Source organism: Euprymna scolopes, chromosome 10, assembly GCF_053919585.1.
Source record: "Euprymna scolopes isolate OS-2025 chromosome 10, ASM5391958v1, whole genome shotgun sequence".
Taxonomy (NCBI): Eukaryota; Metazoa; Mollusca; class Cephalopoda; order Sepiida; family Sepiolidae; genus Euprymna; species Euprymna scolopes.
In genome coordinates, this window is record NC_136491.1 from 82,259,126 (window position 1) to 82,283,848 (window position 24,723).

Consider the following 24,723-nt stretch of genomic DNA (forward strand, 5'->3'; position numbering starts at 1 on the left):
TAGTTACAACTTTTCAGAAAGTTTTATAAAATTCCAAGGCATCAGTCTTTTTAATAAACACAAAAGTGTCAATGCTAGCCATTTTAACCGAAGGGGGGGCACCGGAGTTTTCTCGGAAAATCCGTTCTGTTACTTTTTTTTTACTCATATCATGTTTAATGTTTGTGCGAATTTTTTAAAAAAATCCAAGGCGTAGTTAATGAGAAAAGTGCGGTAGGACGAACAGACGAACAGACGAACAGACGAACAGACAAGGGTGAATTTACAGTTTCACCCTCCTTTTGTTGAGAGACAAAAAAAATTAAATAAAAATAAACAATTAAATAAAGCATGAGTTCGTTATTCTGATGCTTTTAAATCGTATAAAACTAATCAAAGTAGATTAATGGAGGAAATCCAAAACTCCATTAGTCATTTTCTTTTCCAGTTTTAACAACTAGTCCTTTATTTTTCACTGTTTAAGCTTAACCATATCACTTTTCATGCTCGCATTTTTCTATTGTAATCCATTGTTTTTCCAGGCTTCCAATAAATTCACTTGTTCTTTGTTTAATTTCAATCTTATTTTCCCCCATAAACATACCATACACATATGTAATAACAATACACGGCACTCGTCTGCTTCAATAAAATCTCCAATTATCCCCCTTTCATTCTTTCATTCTGTTTGTTTCATTTGGTAGTTCTCTTTCCGCGACAACAGTGAATTAGTAGCAACACTAGTCGCTGAAGCGACGTGGTTGCTATGGAAACCAGTAATAAAAATCGTCGCTCACCTCTTTAGGTTTTTATTTACGATTTTGAATACCATTAAATTAATCATAACTTTTGTTTTACTGAACTAAGATTGAAATATTTTGTTCACAGTATAGCTGAGAAGGTGATCTATAAATTGTATTAATTGTTTGAAATTTGGTCAAAAAATGAGTGAGCGGTGAAGCTTTAAATCAGTTCTAAATGACTAAAACTGTCACTTAACCATATATTCTAACACGGTAGTGTATGAATGATAACATTTTAAAATTATTATATTATATTAAATAAACTAATAAATATAAAAAGATTATTAGCAAATAAGAATGAAAATATATAAACAGAATATTAATAACAAAGAAGAGGGTGGTAAGTATTAATTTATTTATTAGATTAACCGGAATTATATAAATGCAGTAGATTTGTAGAAATAATTGTTTCTTTTTTGGAGACCAAAACGAATGACACACGTAAGAAAACTTTGAATAGGTTAACCTAATTAATATAGAGCAAACTCGCAATGAGACTGAACAGAGGCATCGCATATATATATATATATATATATATATATATATATATATATATATATATATATATATATATATATATATAAGAACAAGTATTTATTAAAACATATTAAAAAGCACTTTGAAAAAAAAGTTAAAAACATTTAATTTTAAAAAGAAAACATAGTCCTTAATCCGCGGAGTTTCGAAGAAATACTTTCCTTCTCACCAGAGGGCACGATTTAGCAAAATGCGGGATCGGATTTTGCTTGCTCTATCTCCTATTTGGTTTTATCGAGCTTTTACATCTGGTTGAGATTACTTTATAAATATTAATTCTTTAATATTTATAATTTACTTTAGTTTTGCCATCTTGGTCATTTTGGTAAACTTAACTATAATTCTTATATATATATATATATATATATATATATATATATATATATATATATATATATATACAGGCTCTTTCAGTCTTTGATAGACTAATAGACTATGGATACCCACGTAGGGGTGCCTGCGCGTGAAATTTGTGTAGCAGGAGGTGCGCAATCTACAATTACGCCTCTTCTGAGTCGACATTATTAAATACCAGTGGCAAATGAAGTGTATGTATAAGACGACTGGAAACAAATGCCGGGATAAGCGGAGAGCACATACAGCGCCTAGAATTCAGTACTAACCAGGCTCAACGTTGCTTAATTTCGGTGATCTGACGGGAATCGGTGTGTCAACCGTGTATATATATATATATATATATATATATATATATATATATATATATATATATATATATATATATATATATATATATATAATTTTCAGAATGTGAGAGATGATCATTATTTTTTACACAGGAATCACCACTTATCAAAGCTCGGAGGCCACTCGAAGATAAGGGTTAATGGGTATACATTAGTTTTTGTGATTATAGCATAATAAACATAAGTAGTGGGAATTTTGTAAATTGGATTACTTAGTGGGACGGTTCATCAAGAACTTGTTTACGTTGGACCTGAAGACAATCAGATTGTAGTCAGGACGATGTCATCCAACATGCTGACCTTACAAGCAATTGGTAATAGAATGTTCAGAATGTGAGATGATATAATTATTTTCACAGTCCAGCAAGTCGCAGCTCACAAACGTTGCTTGACTGTGGAAATAATTATATCAGTTCTCACAATCTAAGAATTCTATTACCAATTGCTTGTTAGATGAGCATGTTGTCCTAAAATTTCTACTTGTGAGACATCGGCTTGGGTTCTCCTTAGTTGGGTGAGGTCTATGTGTGTGCGTCTTTCTCTATCCTGTATTTATAGCCCTTTTAAGCGTGTGGGATATAAAGCCATTGGGTTTCTGGTATTTAGGAGACAAATATTCTTCGTGAAGTGTGTGAATATACATGTGTCTATGTTCATTCCGCGCCCGCGCACGCGCGTGTGTATGTTCGTGCGCGCACTCGCATGTGTATGTATTCATTAACATTTACCTGTGTAAGGGTGTGTTTTTTTTTTCTTGAGTATTTTTCAATACGTGTGAGATTGTGTACCTGGATTTGCTATTGTTGTATGACCTTCATTTTGTAATCACTTTCTTCTTCTTCAAAAGAGTTTATACTTGCACGAGTTATATTCTACTATGTGTGTGTACAACGGAGCGTTCCAAAAGTAATGGCTCCTATTTTTTTAATCCGCGTGCAATGGGATCACAAATAGCATTGTTATGATGACAGAACTTATGCAGTTTTATATCTCTGGTGCATATATTGACGGTGCGAGACTCTAACAAAGCAACTTAAGTGCCAGAAGCAGATATGAACTATCGAATTTCTCCACGAAGAAAAGAGATTGAACCAATCAACATTTACAGTTTCCCGTTGAACGTTTACAAAGCCGATGTAAATGATGTCAACACAGTTAGGAAACGGGTTCGTTGATTTCAGAGTGGCGACATAGATGTGAGTAACAAGTGCGCCCCGGACGCCATTCACAGCCACCACTACCACATCGCTAGGAAAAGTGCATTGAGAATGGTGGTGACTATGTGGAAAAAATCAATTCTGTGAAACAAAAGATAATGGTACCATCACCGTCTTCGTCGCTCTTCAGCTTTATTTATTTTTCTGATTTACATAACGTGTAAGAAATGTTTACACACACACACACACACACACACACACACACACACACACACACACACACACACACGCACACACACATGATCATCAACAAGCATCAAAATCAGCAGTAGGTTCTTTGCTATAACAGGGGCGCTTTCAAAATGAATGTTTCAGTTTAAGCAGAATTGAAGCATAATGCTTGACTTTTGCATTTTAAACTTTAATTCAAGCCATTATATAATATAAAAATAATTTTATAAAACCAACAGTAGGTTCTTCTACAGTGCAATGTTGACTACAGTGTATTGTGGATTACGTCATAGCAGAGAGGCATGTGAAGCTTCCTTCCGGTGCACTGCGATGAATCCTCAACTAGAGCAGGCAATCGATCGATTTGATTGAAAAATAGGCGATTTCGCCAATTTCGACGACAACAAAACATGGGAGTGTGAAACTATTCGTTGATAAAAATTCAGTCCCGGGCAACGTCGGTTGTCTCTGCTAGTATAAATAGTATGTAAATTTTAGTGACCATATTTTTTATTCCTCAGTGAATAAAATCCAGTATAGTTTTTATATAGGTTGTTTATCTGGATGAATATTAAAACAGCTGCAAAGAAAAAAATACTAAAGTGTGGATATATTGTTTATTCATTATACATCCTCTGCGATTAAAAAAAAAATACATTGATTGTAACCATGCAAGTTGGACCAAAATTTAATCCATAAAACTCACTATGTCTGTCTGTCTGTCTTTATTTCTTCAAAGTGCATCTCAACCGAGACGCAAGGTCGCATAGCGTGGTGAGACAGATAAATGTTGTAATTTTTTTGTGGATAGTTCTTTGGCCGAGTTTTTAGCCTTTAAATATAGCGACGACGGGGTTAACATAGGGGGGGGGAAGAAATTGGCAGGCGTAAATCGACGAAACGTTTTATTTGTACGCATGCGCAACTACATACATCTATACGTTAAAGTTGGTTCGTTTAAAACTATTTCTTATCAATATGACGATAGAGCGAACGATAACGACTAAGGCTGGAGCGTTATAGGTTTTGAGCTCGATTCTAACTGTTGACAACTATAGTTTCGTTTTGTGTATTACAACATGAAAAACGCATGAAATAGAAACCCCATTTAACACAAGACAACTATGAGCATTCTAGGTTTGAATAATTTTTGTCATCAACAAAAGACTAGATTGAATGTGCGTGATCAAAAAAAGTTCATTTTCACGTGTCATTACCTTCCAAAAATAACACAAAGTAAGGTGTTGCAATAAACGGAGAAAAAGAGGAAGAATATTCATAAAGAGTACGTATTTCCTGATTCTTTTTGTTAAATCACATGGATCAACGATCACTGTGCACATTGGCTGAGATAGACAGTCAACAACAATGTTTGCTTCTCCCCTGATATACAACACATCTACAACATATTCCGTGATGATTGATAGATATCGTTGTTGTATATCGGATTTGATTAGTGTCTTTTCTTGATGCTAGAGACAGTGGCTTATGGTCTGTGAACATGATAACAGTCCTACCTTCTATTTGTGGTTTAAAATGCAAGGCTGCTTCGTATGCCGCTAATAGTTCTCTGTTAAAGGTAGAGTACGTCGTTTTACTTTCCGATAGATTTCGCGAGTAACATCCAACAGGGATCGATTCACCATTTATTATTTGGTGCAGTGTTGCATCTACAGTAAAGTTGGAGCTATCTGTGACTAGGTGGTATTGTGTGGCATTTGGATCAGGGTGTGTAAATGCAGATATTTATTATTTTGGTAAATGCTTCCTTTTCAGGTGGGCCTAATTCAAGTGTTTTAGTTACATGGTTATATTTGATGGCTTCAGTCAAAGGCAGTTGTATATCTGCAGCCCGTGGCATTAATTTTCTGTAAAAATTCACCATTCCCAGGAATTTTCGAAGCGATTTGGAATCTGTTGGATCTGGGAAAATTTTTATATCTTCAACTTTCTGTGCCGTTGAATCTATTGTCTATCAGAACTTCCACTCTAGCCCAAAAAGTAAATGCTGCTTTTGTTACATTGACATTTATCGATGGAGATATTAAGATTATTTTTCTTAAAAAGTGAGTAAACATTTTTAGGTCACTGCAATAGTGTTTTTCTGACTCGGGAAACACCAAAATATCATCGATATATACCCCCCCCCCAGCTTATTTCATGAATATGCTGTCCATAAATCTTTGGAAGTTCGAACTGCTTTTTCGCTATCCAAATGGAATAAATAAATATTCGAAAAGGCCAAACGGTGTTATCACTGCAGATTTTTCAATATCAGCCTATTGGATATGAATTTGATAATAGGCCTGTAATAGGTCGATCTTTGAAAATAACTTTTTTTCAAAAAGCTTAGATCTGAGCCTGTGATTTTTAAGACCGGGTATCTGTCTGGTGTTGTCAGATGGTTAAGTTGTCTGAATTCACCACACAAAATCTCCATTTCCCTGTAGTTGATTTTGGAACTAGGAGGATTGGTGAGGACCATGAAAATTTTGAGGGTCTTAATATGCCAGCTTTTAAAAATTATATGAACTGCTTTGCTGCTTCATATTTCTCTTCAGACAGTCGAACATTGGCATAAGTTGGGGAATTATCAACAGTGTCTATGGCGTGAGTTACTCTTGTGTTAGACGCTAGAGGTTCTTCCGTGCGTGGTCTAGTGAGTTTGGGGAATTTTTGAAGAAGCAACTGTATTTTTTTCTGGTAGACGGTCATGGTTGTTCATTATTGTATTTTGAATGCCGACTGTGACCCGTCCACCTTCCACATAACGGCGTGTTGTTTCGTCTATTAGTTTTCCATAACTGCAGTTCAGGATAAGACCATAGTGGCGAAGAAAATCTGCGCCAAGAAGAGGGTTGATAGTGTCTGCGATTACAACAGTCCAAGTGTATGAGCGACGTAGGCCTGGAATAACAATGTTCAACTGCATTTCCCCAAATCATTTTATGGTCTCCACATTTGCTGCTGAGAGAAGCACAGGTATGGAATTGATGGTGAAACCGGGTGCCGAACTGTGTGGTAATATTATTACAGAGGCACTCGTGTCTATAAGGAAGTTTATTGTTTTTTTGTTCAATTTTAGTTGCAACTTAAAATAGTTGCGAGTTGTCGGTTGCTGCTTCAACTCGCATTATAAGTCTTCCAAAGTTTGCAGTCTAGCGTATCTGGTTATATTTTAATAGTCTCATTCTTATCGAACTGTGCGTTTCTAACTGTGTATTTAACTGTGTATGCAACGGTGTGTTTAACGGACTATTGTCCTCAGATTCCTTAATGTCTATGCGGTCCGTGACTTGTGTGTGCGTATTACATATAATTAACAGTACATATATAATGACATAACTGTTGCTGCGTAACCTCCTGACTTTTGGCCGTTGCCTGGGGGATTCGCAAATGCTTTGGGGTCTGGGTTCTGTTCAACAAGCCGCATACAGGACAGACACAAGACGATGTATGTTTTTATATATTGGTTTATTTTGTCACGGTAAGAAACGTTGAAAATTCACCATTTATAGCTTCGTTTTGTGTATTACAACATAATGCCTGTGATAGAAACTCAATTTAACATAAGAAAACTATGAGCATTTAAGGTTTGAATAACTTTTATTATCAATAAAAGACTAGATTGAATGTGCGTGTTCCAAAAATGTTCATTTTCATATGTCGTCACCTTTCAAAAATAATACAGTAGGACGTTGGAATAAATGGAGAAAAAGAGAAAGAATGTTTATAAAGAGAACTTATTCCTTGTTTCTTTTTGTTGATCAAGTAGCGGTCACAAAGAGGAGTGTTTGGCGGCTTTTAAGAGTAAAACTTCTCGCTTGACTACACCTGCGTCCCCTTTCTTTGGTTTCTCGTTGCCCTTCTCTCTCGTTTACAAAAAAATCCAGGGTTTTTAGCTCTTCTTGTTGGCTCCCGTAGACACGTTGGTTGTTAAATTTTATTTTTATTGCCCTCGCCGCTCCCATTGGCTAATTAATTTTTATTATTTTTCTCTTTTTGACCGGATGGGTGCGCCGAGCCTATGCGTAGTGACACGTTTACATACTTTGTCTGCGACAACCGACGAGTAAACATCCGGTTGGGAGTTATTACTTTCGTCATTAATAGCCACACAGCCAAGCGTTTTATTTTTAAATCACTACTATGTATTGGGTAAACTATAATAGATAACAATCGATGGAGGATTGATGCTATAATTAGAAGTACAAAATCTGCATGAACTAAAATATCATATTTAAATGTGTTTTATTAGTATGTAATCTTTGAAAAACTTATTGTGGAAATTATTTCTCTTTTTGTTATGTTGATTTGAAAACAACCATCTGTGTTTGTTATATCAAGTGTTGAATCATTATAACCTTTAATTAAGTAAGACATGATAAAACATGTTTCCTCACTCATACGCCTTATTTATTTATATATTATTGCAAAACCAGCAACCAGAATTGCCAAAAGTGTGGTTAAAACTAAATGATGTAGACAAATAATGTTGATAAAATTTATTTCACTTAAAACGTTCTTACGCTTTTTGAACTATCAATCTTACTTATTTTTCAACCACAGGTAAGTAATTTCTGAAGTTCTCCTATTATTTTATTTATAACTGTTTGGTGTAGGCTAGTAGAAATCTCTAGAACGTTAAAGATAGTAATAAACCCCCCCCCCCCCCGAAATCTGAATTTTTTTTTAATTGTTTCGGAACCATTGCACAGTTTCTATTCTAAAACTTCCTGGATTGTTTATTTAATCAAAGGTCAATGCCATTAATTGCAAATGTAAACTGTGACAATATATTCTTATCGTGCGTTTCTTTATCATACATAAAAAGCTGCTAATTACTTGACCCCCACCGCAAACAATAACAAAAATAAATAAATACACAAATAAATAAATAAATAAAATAAATAAATAAATACAAAATAAAAAAATAAAAAAAAAATAAATAAATAAAAAAATAACTAAGTTACTGAAACGTACGATCAGTAAATCGCATTACGTACACCAGAGATAAAATGAATTGAATCGTAGTTGAATGAAGAAATTTGGATCTAATTTAAAACTCTAGCACAAACTAATTTACAGCAGTTTACATCGGGTAATAAATAATAAGCCTTGGTTTTGTGAATGCGATTCAGAAACTCTATAGATCAAGGGATAATCAGTGAACCGTAACTTATATTCGAGTAAATTTCCTATATTGATACTCTGTTAGACATCCTTACCTTTAATGTACACTGAATTGATAGGTACTTTTTATGTAAACACACATGTATGAAATTTGCCAGTTACAAATAAAATAATAGAACTTTAGAAATTACTCACTTGTGGGTTAAAAATATTAACGTAATTGAAATTTATTGTAATAAATCCAATGTTTATTTTATTTAATAAATGAAATTCTATCTGCTCTAGTCTTAAAACGATACCATAAAACAAAAACAGAACGACATCCGCTACCGGAACAGTAACAGAAACTCACAACGAAGCGAGCGACCAATAGAAGATATTGTTGTTTAAAAGAAAAAACTTACTTTGCAGAGATGTATATAGTCAAGTTTATTGGCTGTTTTAACTTTTTGGGCATTTCATTCCGATCTTGAGATAATGTCGAATAACCAAGACAGAATGCGCAACATTTCGGGGCCTATCTCCCCCTGTAGACTTGCATATAATAAAGTTTATCGGCTGTTTTTCCTTTTTTTTTTTTACATGGGAGTCACATCTCGAAGACCACTCGAGGATAAGGGTTAATGAATGTACGGTCGTCACTGAGACAACATCATATTAAAAGTTAGTGGTGGAAATCGGGTAAAAAAAGGTTATCTAGTGGACGATTTAACAAGAACTTATTTACACTGGACTTGAAGACGACCATATAAAAGTTTTTTAAGACACGCTCAGAAACGTGGGAAATTCATCATTTATAGCTTCGTTATAGTCAGCTGGAAAGCAGATCAGCTGAACAGAGTTCCACAGACAGGCAGTTCTAGGAACGAAGCTTTGTTCATGGAATTTGCGTTTAGATGTAGGCAAAGATAGAGAGTAGAGGAAACTGTTGATGGTCGTTATAGCTAGACGAATGTTTTTTTTGTAAAAATTTGGCAAGAGGGGGACCATAGATTGAAGCTCAGATGAGCACTTGCTATGAAAACACCAACAGAGCAGAGACAAGCTCAAAACGTCTTTTCTGTGGGAAAGAGGTTGAAGTAAAGAAAAAAGGGTATTACCTATTAGGTTTAGAAGCCGGTTTGGAATTTTGTCAAGGCAGGATACAGTCTACAAATAATGTTGGGCCATCATGAGGGAATAGGCACCCTTTCGGGACCTAGCTCTTGACGGCCTTTTTTGCGTAGCGCCTCTGATAAAACAAAAATACAATAATAGAATAAAATGAAACAAATTCAATTTTACGGAACTTTTCTAAACTGAAAACATAAAAAAAATGGCGTCATTCAAGCGTAAAATTGATACTTTTACTTTCTATATTTCGTATTTGAACTTAAGGGTACTTGGAAGCTGTCCGTTTTAATATCCCAACGGACTACTATCCAAACAGAATTGTTTATATCTTAAAGAGAAAAAAATGATTACTAAAAAATTCATTTGACAAGAACTGGACTTGGAAGAAAATGAAAGCAAATATCGTTTTTGGCTTTCGTAAATGTCAAATCTTAAGTATTCAAGCTTATATTTAAGTATTTAAGTATTCAAGTTTATAGCGATATTCAAAGTACATGCTCTTTTATTTATTTTTTTTTTAATAATTAAAAGTCTACTGCATTAATGCTCGCAAATTTCAGTGCATATATATATACATACATATATATATACATATATATACATATATATGCATATATATATACATATATATATATGCACTGAAATTTGCGAGCATTAATGCAGTAGACTTTTAATTATTAAAATAAATAAATAAATAAATAAATAAAAGAGCATGTTGTTTAAAAGAAACAAGTATATGTATTACCACACATAAGTAATTGATTTATAACTGTCATATTTCAGGTATGCATTTGCATACATAATACCAGAAAATATATTTTCATATATTTCAAATACATTATACTGCATATCGAATCGATAATTTTGTGACATTATGTCAAATTTTTAGCCGACGAAAAGGGGGGCGCTATGGACGATTAAAGCAACTCGAAGTATTAAAACCTGATTTCCACGTGAAAGGGGAAAAAATGAAATACTTTCCTTGTGTGGTGACATCTTCGCGATTTCCTGGGTAAAATCTATCTATCCATCTATCCTTGTATCTGTTTATCAATCAATCAATCAATCAATCAATCAATCTATCTATCTATCTATCTATCTATCTATCTATCTATCTATCTATCTATACATCTATCCATCCTTGTATCTGTTTATCAACCTATCTATCTATCTATCTATCTATCTATCTATCTAATTGGAAGTAAAAAAGAGATGAGAAGTGAAGTAATGTTTTGATAAAAGTTGTCAAAACATGTCTAGATGTATTCACAGCGACACACATGTTACTTAAATTTTAAAAACTGTGAAAAGAAAACAGAGGATGGAGTTATAAAAAGAAAATAAATTTATTTTTAAACAAAAGTAAAAGAAACAAGAATATTTTACATTAAAATAAATAATCTAAGGGAGACAATAAAAAGTTTTTAGTTTGTTATTACTATAAGTTAGAAATACTAACATAACTTCCACAGATATATTTTACTTTGGTCAATATCAAAATCCAGAACAATCTATAATTTACCAATATGTTGTCCGTAGTGGATTGCATGCAGTGGTTTGTTTGGCTTGATGTTCAGTTTGCTTATTTTTACGACCAGGGATTATTTCAGTTAGCGATTGTGGCCGGAGTTAAATTGATTTTTAGTTAAAACGTCGCCCCAAGTTTTGCATCCCTTTTATTTGGTGTACGAATCAATAACTACAAAATTCCCCCTCCCCAGCATTCAAACAAGCAATGCTTCGAACATCAAATACACAACAAATCTATTTATAACAGATACAATTAGACCTTTAAGAGTATAAGAAATACGACTTTTCGAATCACAAAAGTTCGACATGCCTCCCTATTTGAAACCTACGCATGAATAAATAAACAAGGAAAGCGCGTCCACACGACACCATTTTATTTTAACGTCATGCGCGGAAAAATTAAACGAAACAGTACTCGTCAAAATTACGATGTTTTCAACATGTGTGTGGAAGAAAACAAAACAAAAAATTAATAAACACAAATCTTTCCCACAATAATTTACCAAAAGTCTATTGTCATCACAAACAGAAACTCAACAACAAAAAAAATTTTTTTTTGAATCTAAAACGTCATTACATTTCCACAAATCACAATCATTCAAATATTTGACTGTAAAAAGCAACCCGAAAAAAAATCCATCTTCGAATTCATCGACGGTCGAAAAAATAGTTCAACTTTGGAATCAAATCTAAATTATCCTCTGGCAACTTGTCCAGCAAAATATAAAAAATCTTCACTGAAAATACGATAATTCACCACATGAGGTGCTATTAGGAAAAATATGAATCGGTCATACTCACTTACTTTATTCATATCTCGTGGAGAGAGTGGAAATCCCATCAAGCATATCATGCCAGTAACGTCTTACCGTTAAATACATAAAAACATCTCCAACACAACCAAGAAATTATTTGTTGATTAGTTCAGTTGTAGAGTTCTATCTTTCGAGAAAAATGCACTTGCCATGAAATAGTCCTAAAATATGTTCTGGCACTAAGCTTTATCTTTTCGATTTTCCATCAATGAGAAACCCTTCTAGACTGAAGCCATTTCTATTTTGTTTCGATCCAGAATGCCCTTTATTAGGGAGCTATTCCCATCCAGATATTTTTTCTTTTTGAAATCGTATCAAACAAAGCATGAAGCCACTTAGACTAAGGAGCTAAAAATTCAAAGAAAAGTACCACTTCTAAGGTCAAAATCTAGGCACCGATAAGTGTTAGGTGGATAGAGAATGTGAGGACTCAAGAATAGAATAAGTGAAATATAGTCACGTGATTGCCGAAAGTGAACCCAACTTCCCGTTTTACTCTCCTTAAAAAATTATTAGAGCATGGCTGCGATATTTCAATTTGGTAAAGGTTGGACTAACGACGACAATATAAAAATATAAAAATGAAAGAATACTACTAGGTAGACAATATGAAATATCTGTTTAACAATGTTCATGTAGACAATGTAATCAGGTTTCAGAAAGATACAGGATTTTACAAGAAATTTGAAAAAATAAATTTCTTTCCCAAGCTTCCAAATATTACTATCACTATAAATCAAATAAATATATGTTCGTTTTTTAAATGTAGATTTACAAATATTTTTTCTATTGAAGAAAAAGGTTGTGAGAAATCTCCCCCAATTAACAATAAACACTCACTTTTGACTGAATTTCATCTTGTAAAATAACTGACACCCGGCCTATTGCTAATCTATATTATTGGGTTTGAAAAGGTCATTCTTTTTAATACATGCACAACAAATATTAATCGACCATTGTTCTTAGAAACTTGTAAAACTTTGAACGTTTGGTGCAGGTAAGTAGAAATCTCTAGAAAGTAAAAGATAGTAATAAAAAATGAAATCTGAAAAAAAATTTAGATTGTTTCGGATCCATTACAGCAGTTTCTATTCTAAAACTTCCTTGATTGTTGATTTAACTAAACGTCAATGGCATTAATTGCGAATGTAAACTGTGGCAATATATTCTTATCGTGCGTTGCCTGATCAGACATAAAAAGCTGTTAATTACTTGACCCCCTCCAGAAAATAATAATAAAAAAGCAATAACACTACGTCACTGAAACACACGATCAACAATACGTATTACGCACACCAGAGATAAAATGAATTGAATAATAATTTAATGAAGAACTCTGATCTAATTTATTTAGAACTATAGTACGAACCAATTTACAGCAGTTTACATCGGGTAATAAATGATGAGCCCTGTTTATGTGAATGCGACTCAGAAACTCTATAGATCAAGAAATAGCCGTTACATAATATTCGGCTCAATTTACTACCTTGATACTCTGCGTAGACATCCTTCACTGTAGTTGTTGCCATGATTTTTTCATGTTGCATACAATACTCCTACCAGGCTCGTAACAATGACTACTTCATCGACTTTACTATGACAATGATTCGTTATCTCCTCTTTTGTTGTTGCTATTCATCCATACAAATTTGCAAAACCATAATGTTGAGCAGTTCAGCAGAAGCGTGTCTGTTCGGATTCGTCGTTAGTCCATCCTTTATTAAATTGAAAGATCGCAGCCCAGCTCTAATAATTTTTAAGGAGAGTAAGACGTGGAAGTTGGGTTCACTTTCGGCAGGCACGTGACTATCGCTTCACTTATTTTATTCTTTAGTCCTCACATTCTCTGAGCAATTTTTTATGAATCTATCCATCTAACATTTATCGTTGCTCAGTTTTTGACCTTGAAGTAGTAATTTTTTTCTGAATTTTTAGCTCCTTAGTCCAAGTGGCTTCATGCATTGCTTGACACGATTTCATAAAGAAAAAAATCTGAATGGAAACAACTCCCCAATAAAGGGCAGTCTGGATCGAAACAAAATAGAAATGGCTTCAGTTTAGAAAGGGTTCTCTTTCACTGATGGAGAATCGAAAAAATAAAGCGTAGTACCAGGACACATTTTGAAACTATTTCATGGCAAGTGCATTTTCCGAATGATAGTACTCTGCAACTGAACTAATCAACAAATAATTTCAACCCTTAGCCATACTTACGGGAGAATATGTTGCCTGTAGATCTATATGTATAAGTTACATGACTATTTGGTTGAAACTTAATTTTTTGTATTTTATTTTGTCCCGACATTTCATTATTGTGGCGGGTGTTACTACATACATTGAAGCGTAAAATATGACATTAGTCACTCGAATGAAAGATCGAAATATGTAAAAACGCGTATAAAATATTAACTATTAGTTTTTAAATCTGAAAGTTTATTTATGTATTCGGTAGAATATTAATTGTTATGCTTGTAGCCATTTTGATTCTGTAAATCTGTTTATTTATTCGCTAGAGGTGAAAAAAAATGAAAAATAATTTTATAATGGAACGTTATGTGTGATAAAAATAAATAAATAATTATAAGTTTCAATAAAGCAGCGTTGCTATGATAAAGATATGTTGACAAAGCGAAGGGTTATAGAAAAAAAATAACACATATTAAAAGTCACATCCTATTTCAGAATACAGAGCAGTTCAGTTTCTTAAACCTTAAAATAAAGTTAAAAAGAAAGAAATAAAGATGGAAATAAAACATTTCAAAATGGAAGTAAAAAAAAAACAGCAAAAAAGCAGATATATTTAAACAAAAACGTATTAATCGGCATAGACAAATTAAAGACAAAGTAAATCGTCAAAATAGAGTTAAAGATTTCTTATTGAATTCATTTTTTGTGAAATCCGACTATAGAATGAACCTACTTCGTCTCAAACAAAGGGTGTGGACATCTATCCAACTAGAACCCAAGCCATTGTCTTACAAGAAGTAATTTTACACTTACTAGGACGATGCCATCCAACATGCAATTGTTAATATAATTTCCAGAATGGAATTCATTATTTAGATGAGTATTATTTATTAATTTTATTTATTGCGGACTATTATCCGCATCTTTTCATTATTGTTTCACGACGTTTCGGCCAACTATTCCTCTGGCCTTCGTCAGGTGGTAATCGCGACGGGATAGGGATTCTGAATCTCCTGATTGCATCCATTGCAATTACTGCCTTCCGTAGTTTTTGTCCTTTCACAACGTTTCGACCGGCTTTGGGCAGGATCGAAACTGCTATCTTCAGGCAATTATCATCTGGAACCGTTGAGATTCAACGTCTCTGTCAACTGCGCCACGATCAGGATAATAGTCCGCATTAAATAAAATTAATGTAAGAAATGATTTAGTTATTTCCACTGTCAAACAATGTCACATTAGTCATAACAGCCAACAAACAGGAAGTCCAAGACTCGAGTTTCGCCCTCATTTTTTATAAGTTGTCACGTGATATCTCTATATAAATATAATGAACTCATTTTTTCCCGTCTGATTTTGACATTAATAGGATTAAAAATCAAGATATTTCATGCAAATATAATATGCACAAACGGCAGAACAATATCTAAGGTGTGTTATAGGCTTATTATTTCTCAAATTCCTCGATAATCTTAGATTTCTATACTTTTTCTGCTGAGAAGTCACGGCCAAAATCGGTTAAGAGCAATGGAAGTGGTAAAATATTTTCTCTCTAATAAATTCCTCCTCCCCCTGCCACCACTTAACACCGTTTGGGGATCGTTCACAAGGAACAGTTGAGAAGAGAACACCGGTTTGGCTTCGTAGTTCTTTCATGTGAAGTTATTTAAAATCACTAAACTAAGCTGCATTGCTCTGTGGCGTAGTGGTTAGCGTGCTGGACAATTCACGTTATATTTTCACGTTCGCGCCGACCTACCGTAGTCATTTTTTTTTCCCTAAACAATTGGAATAAACTTTTCTTGGTGGCCGAACTGTTAACGTTGCAAATGTTTTTTTTTTTTTTCACTTCACACTTTATTTTCCTACTTTTACTCATGACTCCGGGTTTGATCCTTCCTACTTACCTACCATAACATTTTTTAAAACTCCCCCCCGTCCCGGAAACAAACACTCGGGCAACGCCGGGTATCCCCGCTAGTTTAAAAATAAAATGAATTAACGGCATTAAAATAAATGAAAAAAAAAAGAAAAAGAAGAAAATAAAAAGGGGAATAACATAAAGATATACAAAAATATATAAATATATAAAACAGGAAAGAAAAAAAAATGGAAACAGTTGATGTCGCTTCGTACCTCATTCAGTGCGTGATTACATTTCACATTGATTTTACACTTGTAAAATTACGATATTAAACGAACGTTTATAATAAAATTATAAAAAAAAATCTGACGTGATGAATAAAAAATGCATAAAATAGCTAAATTTAGAATATGTACGATTTTTAGTCATTTTTGTCGTCCTTGAAAAATCCCAAGAAACGTTGAATGATCAAGCCTTCTTTTTACATTTTTAATTCGAATATAAACGCACCTCTTCTAATCTTTTTCCTTTTCTTTGTAGTGTTTATTTATTTTAAAACATCTTTTTCACTTCTTTTTTGTATTTATTTATTTGTTGAAAAACTATACTTTAGTCAATAGGCAAAAGAATAAGCAAATAGAAAAGTTTGTTTTAAACAGCTCGAATTAAAAAAAAATTCTCAACGACTGGAAACAATCCTTATTTTTTATAGTTGTTGTTTAACGACGCTTCGACCAACCATTCCTTCGTCAGGATCAATGCCAACATAAAAGTTAAGAAGTCCACTAGATATAATATTCTTAGAAATTATAGTCACTTCAATAGTAACGGGTGAAATAATTATTTAGTAATGTCTCTAAAATATAAAGAAAAAAAAATGAAAAAAAAGGAATGCATTTTGATATCATTTTAAAGAGTAATGAAAGGCGCAGTGAAATATATGTTCTAACTAAGTTATTACCCGCGGTGTTCCGAGCTGCAGGAAGAGTACATGCTGCTTAAGGTTGTTTCTTTCTTCTCGAAATCTTACTAAAACACCAAATATTAATCATAATAAAATATAAAAATTGAAGAAATCAATCATAAGTAAACTTTTTATTTTTACTAACGCGAACCTATATGATAATTTTTCTATTTATTATGAATCTCTTAGAGAGAAAACTATTTACCTTTGCACGTGTAAATCTTTAAAGATTATTCGTATTAAAATTCTCCATGTACTCATGAGTACCAATGGAGAATATATAAATTAGTGACTTAAACCTCTCCTCGTTTTTCTTATTCATAACTAAATAATAAAACATTGATTCGGATTAAGTATAAAATGCATAAAATGTACTGAAAATAAGATTTTAGTCTTTTACAAGACGGATAAATATTTGGTTCAAAGTGACAGTTTGAAGTCTGTACCTTTTTGTTAACAAAGCTATTAAAGTCAAAGACATAGCGATAAAATGGATTATATTCATAGATAGGATCTGGGAAACAGTGTATTCATTTTCTGCGAACAGTTATCCTCACCAGGTGGTTAACCGCGACGGAAGAGGGATGCTTAGTCTTGTAAATGTATCTCCAGTAATTACTGTCTTCCATAGTATTTTTTCCTTTGTTTTTTACATATGCATTACCTCAAGGCCAAGAGGCCACGCGAGGATAAGGGTTAAAGAGTGTACAGTAGAAATTGGACAATATAGTAACCGTTAGTAATGGAGATTCGGTAAATTTGTTAACTTACATGGAACGGCTCATCAAAAACTTGTTTACGTTAGACTTGAAGACAACCATATTGTAGTTAGCTGGAAAGCAGGAAAACGGAAGACAATTCCATAGGCGTGCAGTTCTAAGAAAGAAGCTTTGTTCATGGAATCTACGTTTAGGTTTTGGCACAGATAAAAAGTAGGGGAAACTAGTGATAGTGTTTTCTGCTAGACGGGTGCTTTTTGTGAAAGTTTGGCGAGGGAGGGACAATAGAATGGAGCTCAGCTGAGCACTTGCCATGAAAATAACGATAAAGCAGAGACAAACTCGCAACATCTTTTCTGTGAGAAAGAGGTTGCAAGGAAGAGAAAAGGACATCCACCACAAGGCTACAAAGTCTATTTTTAACTCTATGAAGGCAGGACAAGTCCTTTCTAGCAGCTCCTGCCCAGATGTGGCAACAGTACTCCATCTTTGGACGTACCTGTTGTTGTTGTTGTTGTTGTCTCACCACATTTTGGCCAACTAATCCTCCAGCCAGCTTTGTGCCGGATTGAAACTGCTATCTTAAGGCAGTGCTGACTTGGGACCGTGGAAACTCACCGTCCGTATCCATCCACAGGCTTCGAAGAATGAGTTGGCGGAAGCGTGGCGAAACGACAACTTTTTTTGTCACCACTTATCAAGGCCCGGAAGCCACTCAGGGATAAGGATTATTGTAAGTACAGTACGTTAGTGTGGAGATTTAATAAAGCGTCTACTTAAGGGGGCGGTTCATCAGGAATTTGTTTACGTTGGACTTGAAGACATTCAGGTTGTAGTCAGGTGGGAAGCAGGCAGACGAAACAGATTTCCACAGGCGTGCAGTTCTAAGAAAGAAGCTTTGTTCGTGGAATCTACGTTTTGATTTAGGCATAGATAAAAAGTGGGCAAAGTTTTTGACAGTGGATTCAGCTAGACGGGTGTTTTTCGTAAAAATAGAAGATAAGGATAATAATCCGCAAAATAATGAATACATGAATTATGAAGCCTCACTTCAAAGGATTCCCCCCTCCAAATAAAAAAATAAAATAATATATAATTGAATATTTCTATTAATAAGCACCATGAAGAAGCACTAGAATTATTTTGTTACCATTAACTGTCACAAAGCATACGCCATTATGAATGCATTAATAAGATTATTAATGCATCTAATAAGCGAGGAAAATGGTGATTCTAAACGTCTTATTTTATAGGCATTATTTTATTATGAAACGCATAAAATTGTTTTTATGTTAAAATGTTTGATTATATTTTGTTTAACGTTTAAATCTAGTTTATAAAAGTATAATTAGCCTTAATATATTCTTTGTAGGAATATTTACCGCCTTATTTCGATGAATGGAACGTACTTGCCTCTAAAATGATGGAATTAGTGAAAACGAAGGAGTTTCGAGCAAAGGTTGATCAGGTAAGTTTTGGATGGTGGTTAATTGAGTGAAAGTGCACTGGAGGACCACCCGAAGAGTAACCTTTTAAGAAATTGATTACGGGGAGGTTGAATATAAGAGAATGCCTTTCGGAATAAACACCCCCCCATGTTAAGAACGGCTTTCGGAATAAACCCCTCCCAACCTCCCATGTTAAGAACGGCTTTCGCAATAAACACACTTTGAAGGTTGGACAACCAGTGCACATTGACCTTTAATTGTAGTGATAAAAAAATCACTAATGAGGCTCTTAAAAAAAAAAAGAAATTGAATGTTATTATAAGAATGCATTGCTGAATGGGCAGAAATAATTGTTTGAATTAAAATGTTTAATTTTTTTTTAAAATGACAGTCAAGATGAAAACATTAGTCCGAAGAATCCAAATAATACGAATTACCAATCCTCATCTCCAAAATTCAGAAACGTAATGTCAGCACATTAAATTATATACCGTATATATAAAATATGGGAGTGTAAAACATTCACTGATCATTAGGGTTAGGACAACAGCATATTCTTTTCATTGTTTCAACTCTCGAGTGTGTATCCGTTGATATCTTATATGAGTTTATGTTGAGTGGTGTGGTTCTCAGCTGATTAACTGCGTCTAACTGTTATCGGATATATACTCGAGAGTCAAAACAACGATAAGAATATTCTGTTGTCATAGCCCTACTTATCATCATCCAATCCGGAGAAACGTCGGGTCTCCCTGCTTGTATAGAAATAAAAGAAAGTTGCTCATACTTGTTGTAGCTAGGCGAGTTCTGCTGTGAGTGTTTTACACGGGTAATCCAGATTCGAGTTCAGTGGAGCGCCTACCAACAAAATAACGACAAAATAATGACTAGCACCGATGCGTTATGTAGAGAAAAGATGGTCATCCACTAAATTGCGAAGTTGATTTTGCACTTGATCAAAACAAGTGTTCTGAACTGCAACTCCTCAGATATAACAGTAGTACTCTATCCTATACTCTTTCCTATACTCTATTCTATACTCTATCCTATGACGTATTCGACTAACTCGGGTAAAGGACTGTGCCATCTGGAACGGTAGACTAATTCAAACATTTTCCGCGCACGATTTGATCTAAATGTTTCATTTCACGTCTCGAGAGTTCATTAAAAATAGGGGGCTTTCTCAAGATGAGATATTCATTTTAACCGAGCGTTGTCGGTAAAGGTGTAACATCGCGCATACAAATGCATACAAAATGATATCATCGGTAAAGAAAAAAAGCTATAAAAATGAGAAAGAGAACGATCACAAGAGAGAGACGTGGAGCAGTGAACGAGACAACGATCAAGATCCGGTGAGAGGCGTAGATAAACTTATAGATCACGTGCGTGACGTCGCGACTGTAAGAATGAGGAAACGAGTGTTGTTTCTGTGAACAACAAGCGAGTTGGAGTTATTTCCCATTCTTGTAATCGGCATCCTTTGCGGCTGAAACTGCACACAACGTGTATTGGTTCCCCGAAAACGTTACAAAAGTAGTTGAGATACTGAATTCGGATCTCGATTTTATCATGTATCTTTATTCTTTTCCTTTTGTTTATTCAGATGTCTCAGCTTGATCATGAAAAGCTAAATGGTTTCCGCGAGAAGCACTTGGCTCATCTTCAATTGTCAATTATTGGCGCAGGATATGTGTGGCAAAATGGAGACCACGGAGTTCCACACGTAAGTTAACTTCATTTTTATTTTACACACTTTCTTAAGAACAATTATATTCACTAACGCTTTTTGTCCGGAATTATTTTGTATAGGATTAAATAATATAAAATACTTCCTTTATATATATATATATATATATATATATATATATATATATATATATATATATATATATATATATATATATATATATATGAAAACGTATAAAAACAGAATACGAAAAGTATAAAAGTTTATAACTTTATTCGTTTTCTATTGCTTACGTTCAAGAATACAAAATAATATTATGAAAAAAATTTAAAAACTCTTTTTACAAGTACATAATTTTCAACCGATTCTTCAGTCTTCATCGGTGTAGAGCATACATGGGGAAAAGGGAGGAGGGGAGGGGTTGAGGAGGAGGTTTAGTCAATGAGAAGGTCTTAAATACATATACATATAAGTACGCACATACACACATGCACACAGTACATATACACATATAAAAGAAAAAAATAAAAATTAAACAGTAAATAAATATAAAGAAACGCGCCTTAAACTCTCCAATTCTTTGAATTCCAACGATAGTATTTATTTAAAGAGAGAAAAAGTATTCAAATAATATAAGGCGCTATGAGGAGAGAAGCTGTGAATTCATTTATAAATCAACGGCTATTTTTTCGTTCGAAAAAAGAACGAAAACGTCGTCTCCAAATTCAACTGTTTTCAGACACACACACACACACATATATATAGACGTGTTACATGTAACACTTTAAAGTCAAATAACAACGCGATTTTTTTTAAAACTATAAAATAAACGGATGTTTATTTTTAAAGAGAGAGATATATTTCGGAGATATACACTCCTTTTTCAATCTGTATATATATAAATATATATATATATATATATATATATATATATATATATATATATATATATATATGTATATATATATTTTTTTCTTATTCTTCGTCATGATGTTTCAAATCACGCGCGACCACGCGTAATTATCCGGCTACAGAAAAAAAAACACACAGCTAACGTCAAGTGGACTTAACTTAAAATTCTTCCATTCAACATCATGACGAAGAATAAGAAAAAAAAATATATACATATATATATACATAGGCACCGCCAAAACTGGGGGGGGGGGCAGGTCAGTACTTTTTGACGGACCGTCTTTTTAAAAATCTACCAAAAATCAGGTAATTATCCGATCAATACGAAATTTTCAGCGATTATTAGGAGAAGAATGAACTTTATAACAGTGTACTTATTTTTCATAAACGATATTTATATATATATATTTTTTTGCTTACAACCCCCCCTTGTTTTGAAGTGGGAACAAATATGCTTAAAATAATCATCTGAAACTGAAATCAACATATTGTGTTGTTGTAAGGGACAGAATTATAGATTAAAAAAAAAATTGTTTGCATACCTTATTTTGACGTCTGAATATCAGAACTTCGATTGTGTTTAATTATCCCGCTTTTGAGTTTTGAAGTGTGAAATTCGGTGAATATGTTAAGTAAAATAATTAATTTAAGTTAAGCAAAACAAAAAAAAAATTTTTTAAATATTTATACGAAAAAAGCTATTTTAAAATTTTTGATAAATAAATTAACAATTTTTTTTTAGCGAGCCGAATAATGCATGACCATTATTAAACAGGGCATGCTTTGAATAATCGATACGAAAAAAAAAATTCGATAAATATTGTGCCCTTTGTGTTAAAAATAGCATCATTTTTTTCGATCCCGTTTGAAAACGTTTGCCGCCTTTCGACTACGGTGGACCAAACGCGCTGAAATAATTTTTTTTATTCTGCTTTAAATTGTCCCCCCCCATTTTGGGGAGCCTGGCCCCCACACACATACACATTAAAAACCAAACGCATACAAATGGTCACCCATCTGGTACTGGCCAGCCTCAGCTTAATAATACATTGAAATTTTCGTCACTGAAAAATAAGTTTTTTTTGGGCCTGTTTGGTCTTCCATAGTTTGCTTTTTATCAAACGAAAACGTAAACAGAGTCGATCTGAACTCTACGTCAACGCGAAATATCTGGTTACCTATATGAATAAGTGGAATTATTTGAAATTCAGGTACTTATATTATAATATTTTTGCATATTCTCTTAGAAAATCATCCTAAATCTTAGTTAGACAATAAATAAATTAATTAATTATTTCAAAAACCCTTTTTTTTAATATTTAAGTACGTTTTTTGTGCAAGACAAAAAATGTCAATTGTTAACTTTTTGGGAAAATTTAACATTTAAAATTTAATTAAAAATAGTAGAAAAAGTTTTACATTATTCTGTTTTCTATATGATAAAATTCAGGGTTTTATCTTTCTGGAAAAAAAAAGTTACTCAGAAATAATGGATTTTAATAAATGTAATTTCGTTTTAAAAAACAACAACAACTTGATTTTGCGGCCATTTTTGGCGGTGCCTATATATACAGATTGAAAAAGGAGTGTATATCTCCGAAATATATCTCTCTCTCTTTAAAAGTAAACATCCGTTTATTTTATAAAGTTTAAAATCGCGTTGTTATTTGGCTTTAAAGTGTTAAATGTAACACGTCTCTGATTTGATTTTCAAATTTCACTCAACGCCTTTAATGGATAAACCTATCCAGACTTATATATATATATATATATACATATATATATATATATATATATATATATATATATATATATATATATATATATATATATATATATATTAGCAAAGATACCTGCGCTTCGCGCGGGACTTTGATCTTGACCCTTAAAAATGATGTGCACCGACCTTAGGTCAAAAACCATCGTCATGCCAGGTTTGATCATGATCGCCCCAGTGGTGTGGGCTGCATGAGAGTATATATATATATATATAAGATCAAAGGTCAAGGTCATAACTTATATATATATATATATATATATATATATCTATATATATATATATGTATATATATAAGTTATGACCTATATATATATATATAAGTTATGACCTATATATATATATATAGGTCATAACTTATATATATAAGTTATGACCTATATATATATATATATATATATATAAGTTATGACCTTGACCTTTGATCTTTACCTTGGAAAATGGTGTGCCCCATCGCTAGGTGGGGGACCATCATCATGTCAGGTTTGTTATGGGATGTAGGAACGCTATTACTTTATATATATTAATAATGTAACCCGATGTAATCCCATGCCATATTCCGGGCGATACTTACTCATCCTGTTGGTCAGGCTTGGTCGGTTGGCGGGCGGGTGTGTGTTTGACACTTGGCAATCTGGCGAGAACCTGGAATGTTAACGTGGTTGTGCCGTATATGTGCGTGCGTATAATACAGTGCAACTGAATTATGTAGATATGATACCAAATGCAAAATTCACAAAATGTTTTCCATTATTTTGTCCAGCTGTTGTATGTAATCATTCTTAATGAAATGATAATTGTTATCACTGTTATATCATTACTTTTTAGCATTTAATGTAATTGATCAATTTCGTCATTCTTTAGACGATTCCCAAGTGCCTGGCAATTCCTTGGTACAGATTATCAGAAAACCTCGGAATGAAACCGGTTTTGTCTCACGCTGATCTCATATTGTCTAACTGGAAGAAGAAAGATGCAAACAAGTAAGTATTTTCGTTACAATACATAGTCACACACACACACACACACACACACACACACACACACACACACACACACACACACACACACACACACACACACACACAAATGATTATTTCGTTCTCTTATGGATGAAACCACGTGATGGTAGGTTTTTAGATATATATCAGTTTTTATTA

At 33.4% G+C, this 24,723-nt stretch overlaps 1 protein-coding gene across 2 annotated transcripts in view; it reads left to right on the plus strand.

Annotated features, from left to right (window-relative positions):
* LOC145286122 (myoglobin-like) overlaps positions 1-24,723 on the plus strand; it is a 79,332-nt gene that overhangs the window by 2,936 nt on the left and 51,673 nt on the right. For both annotated transcript variants that reach the window (XM_080134823.1, XM_080134822.1), the window contains exons 2-4: positions 19,109-19,204; positions 20,791-20,910; positions 24,428-24,546. In XM_080134823.1, the coding sequence (XP_079990949.1) occupies positions 19,109-19,204; positions 20,791-20,910; positions 24,428-24,546 (335 nt within the window). The remainder of the gene's footprint in view (positions 1-19,108; positions 19,205-20,790; positions 20,911-24,427; positions 24,547-24,723) is intronic.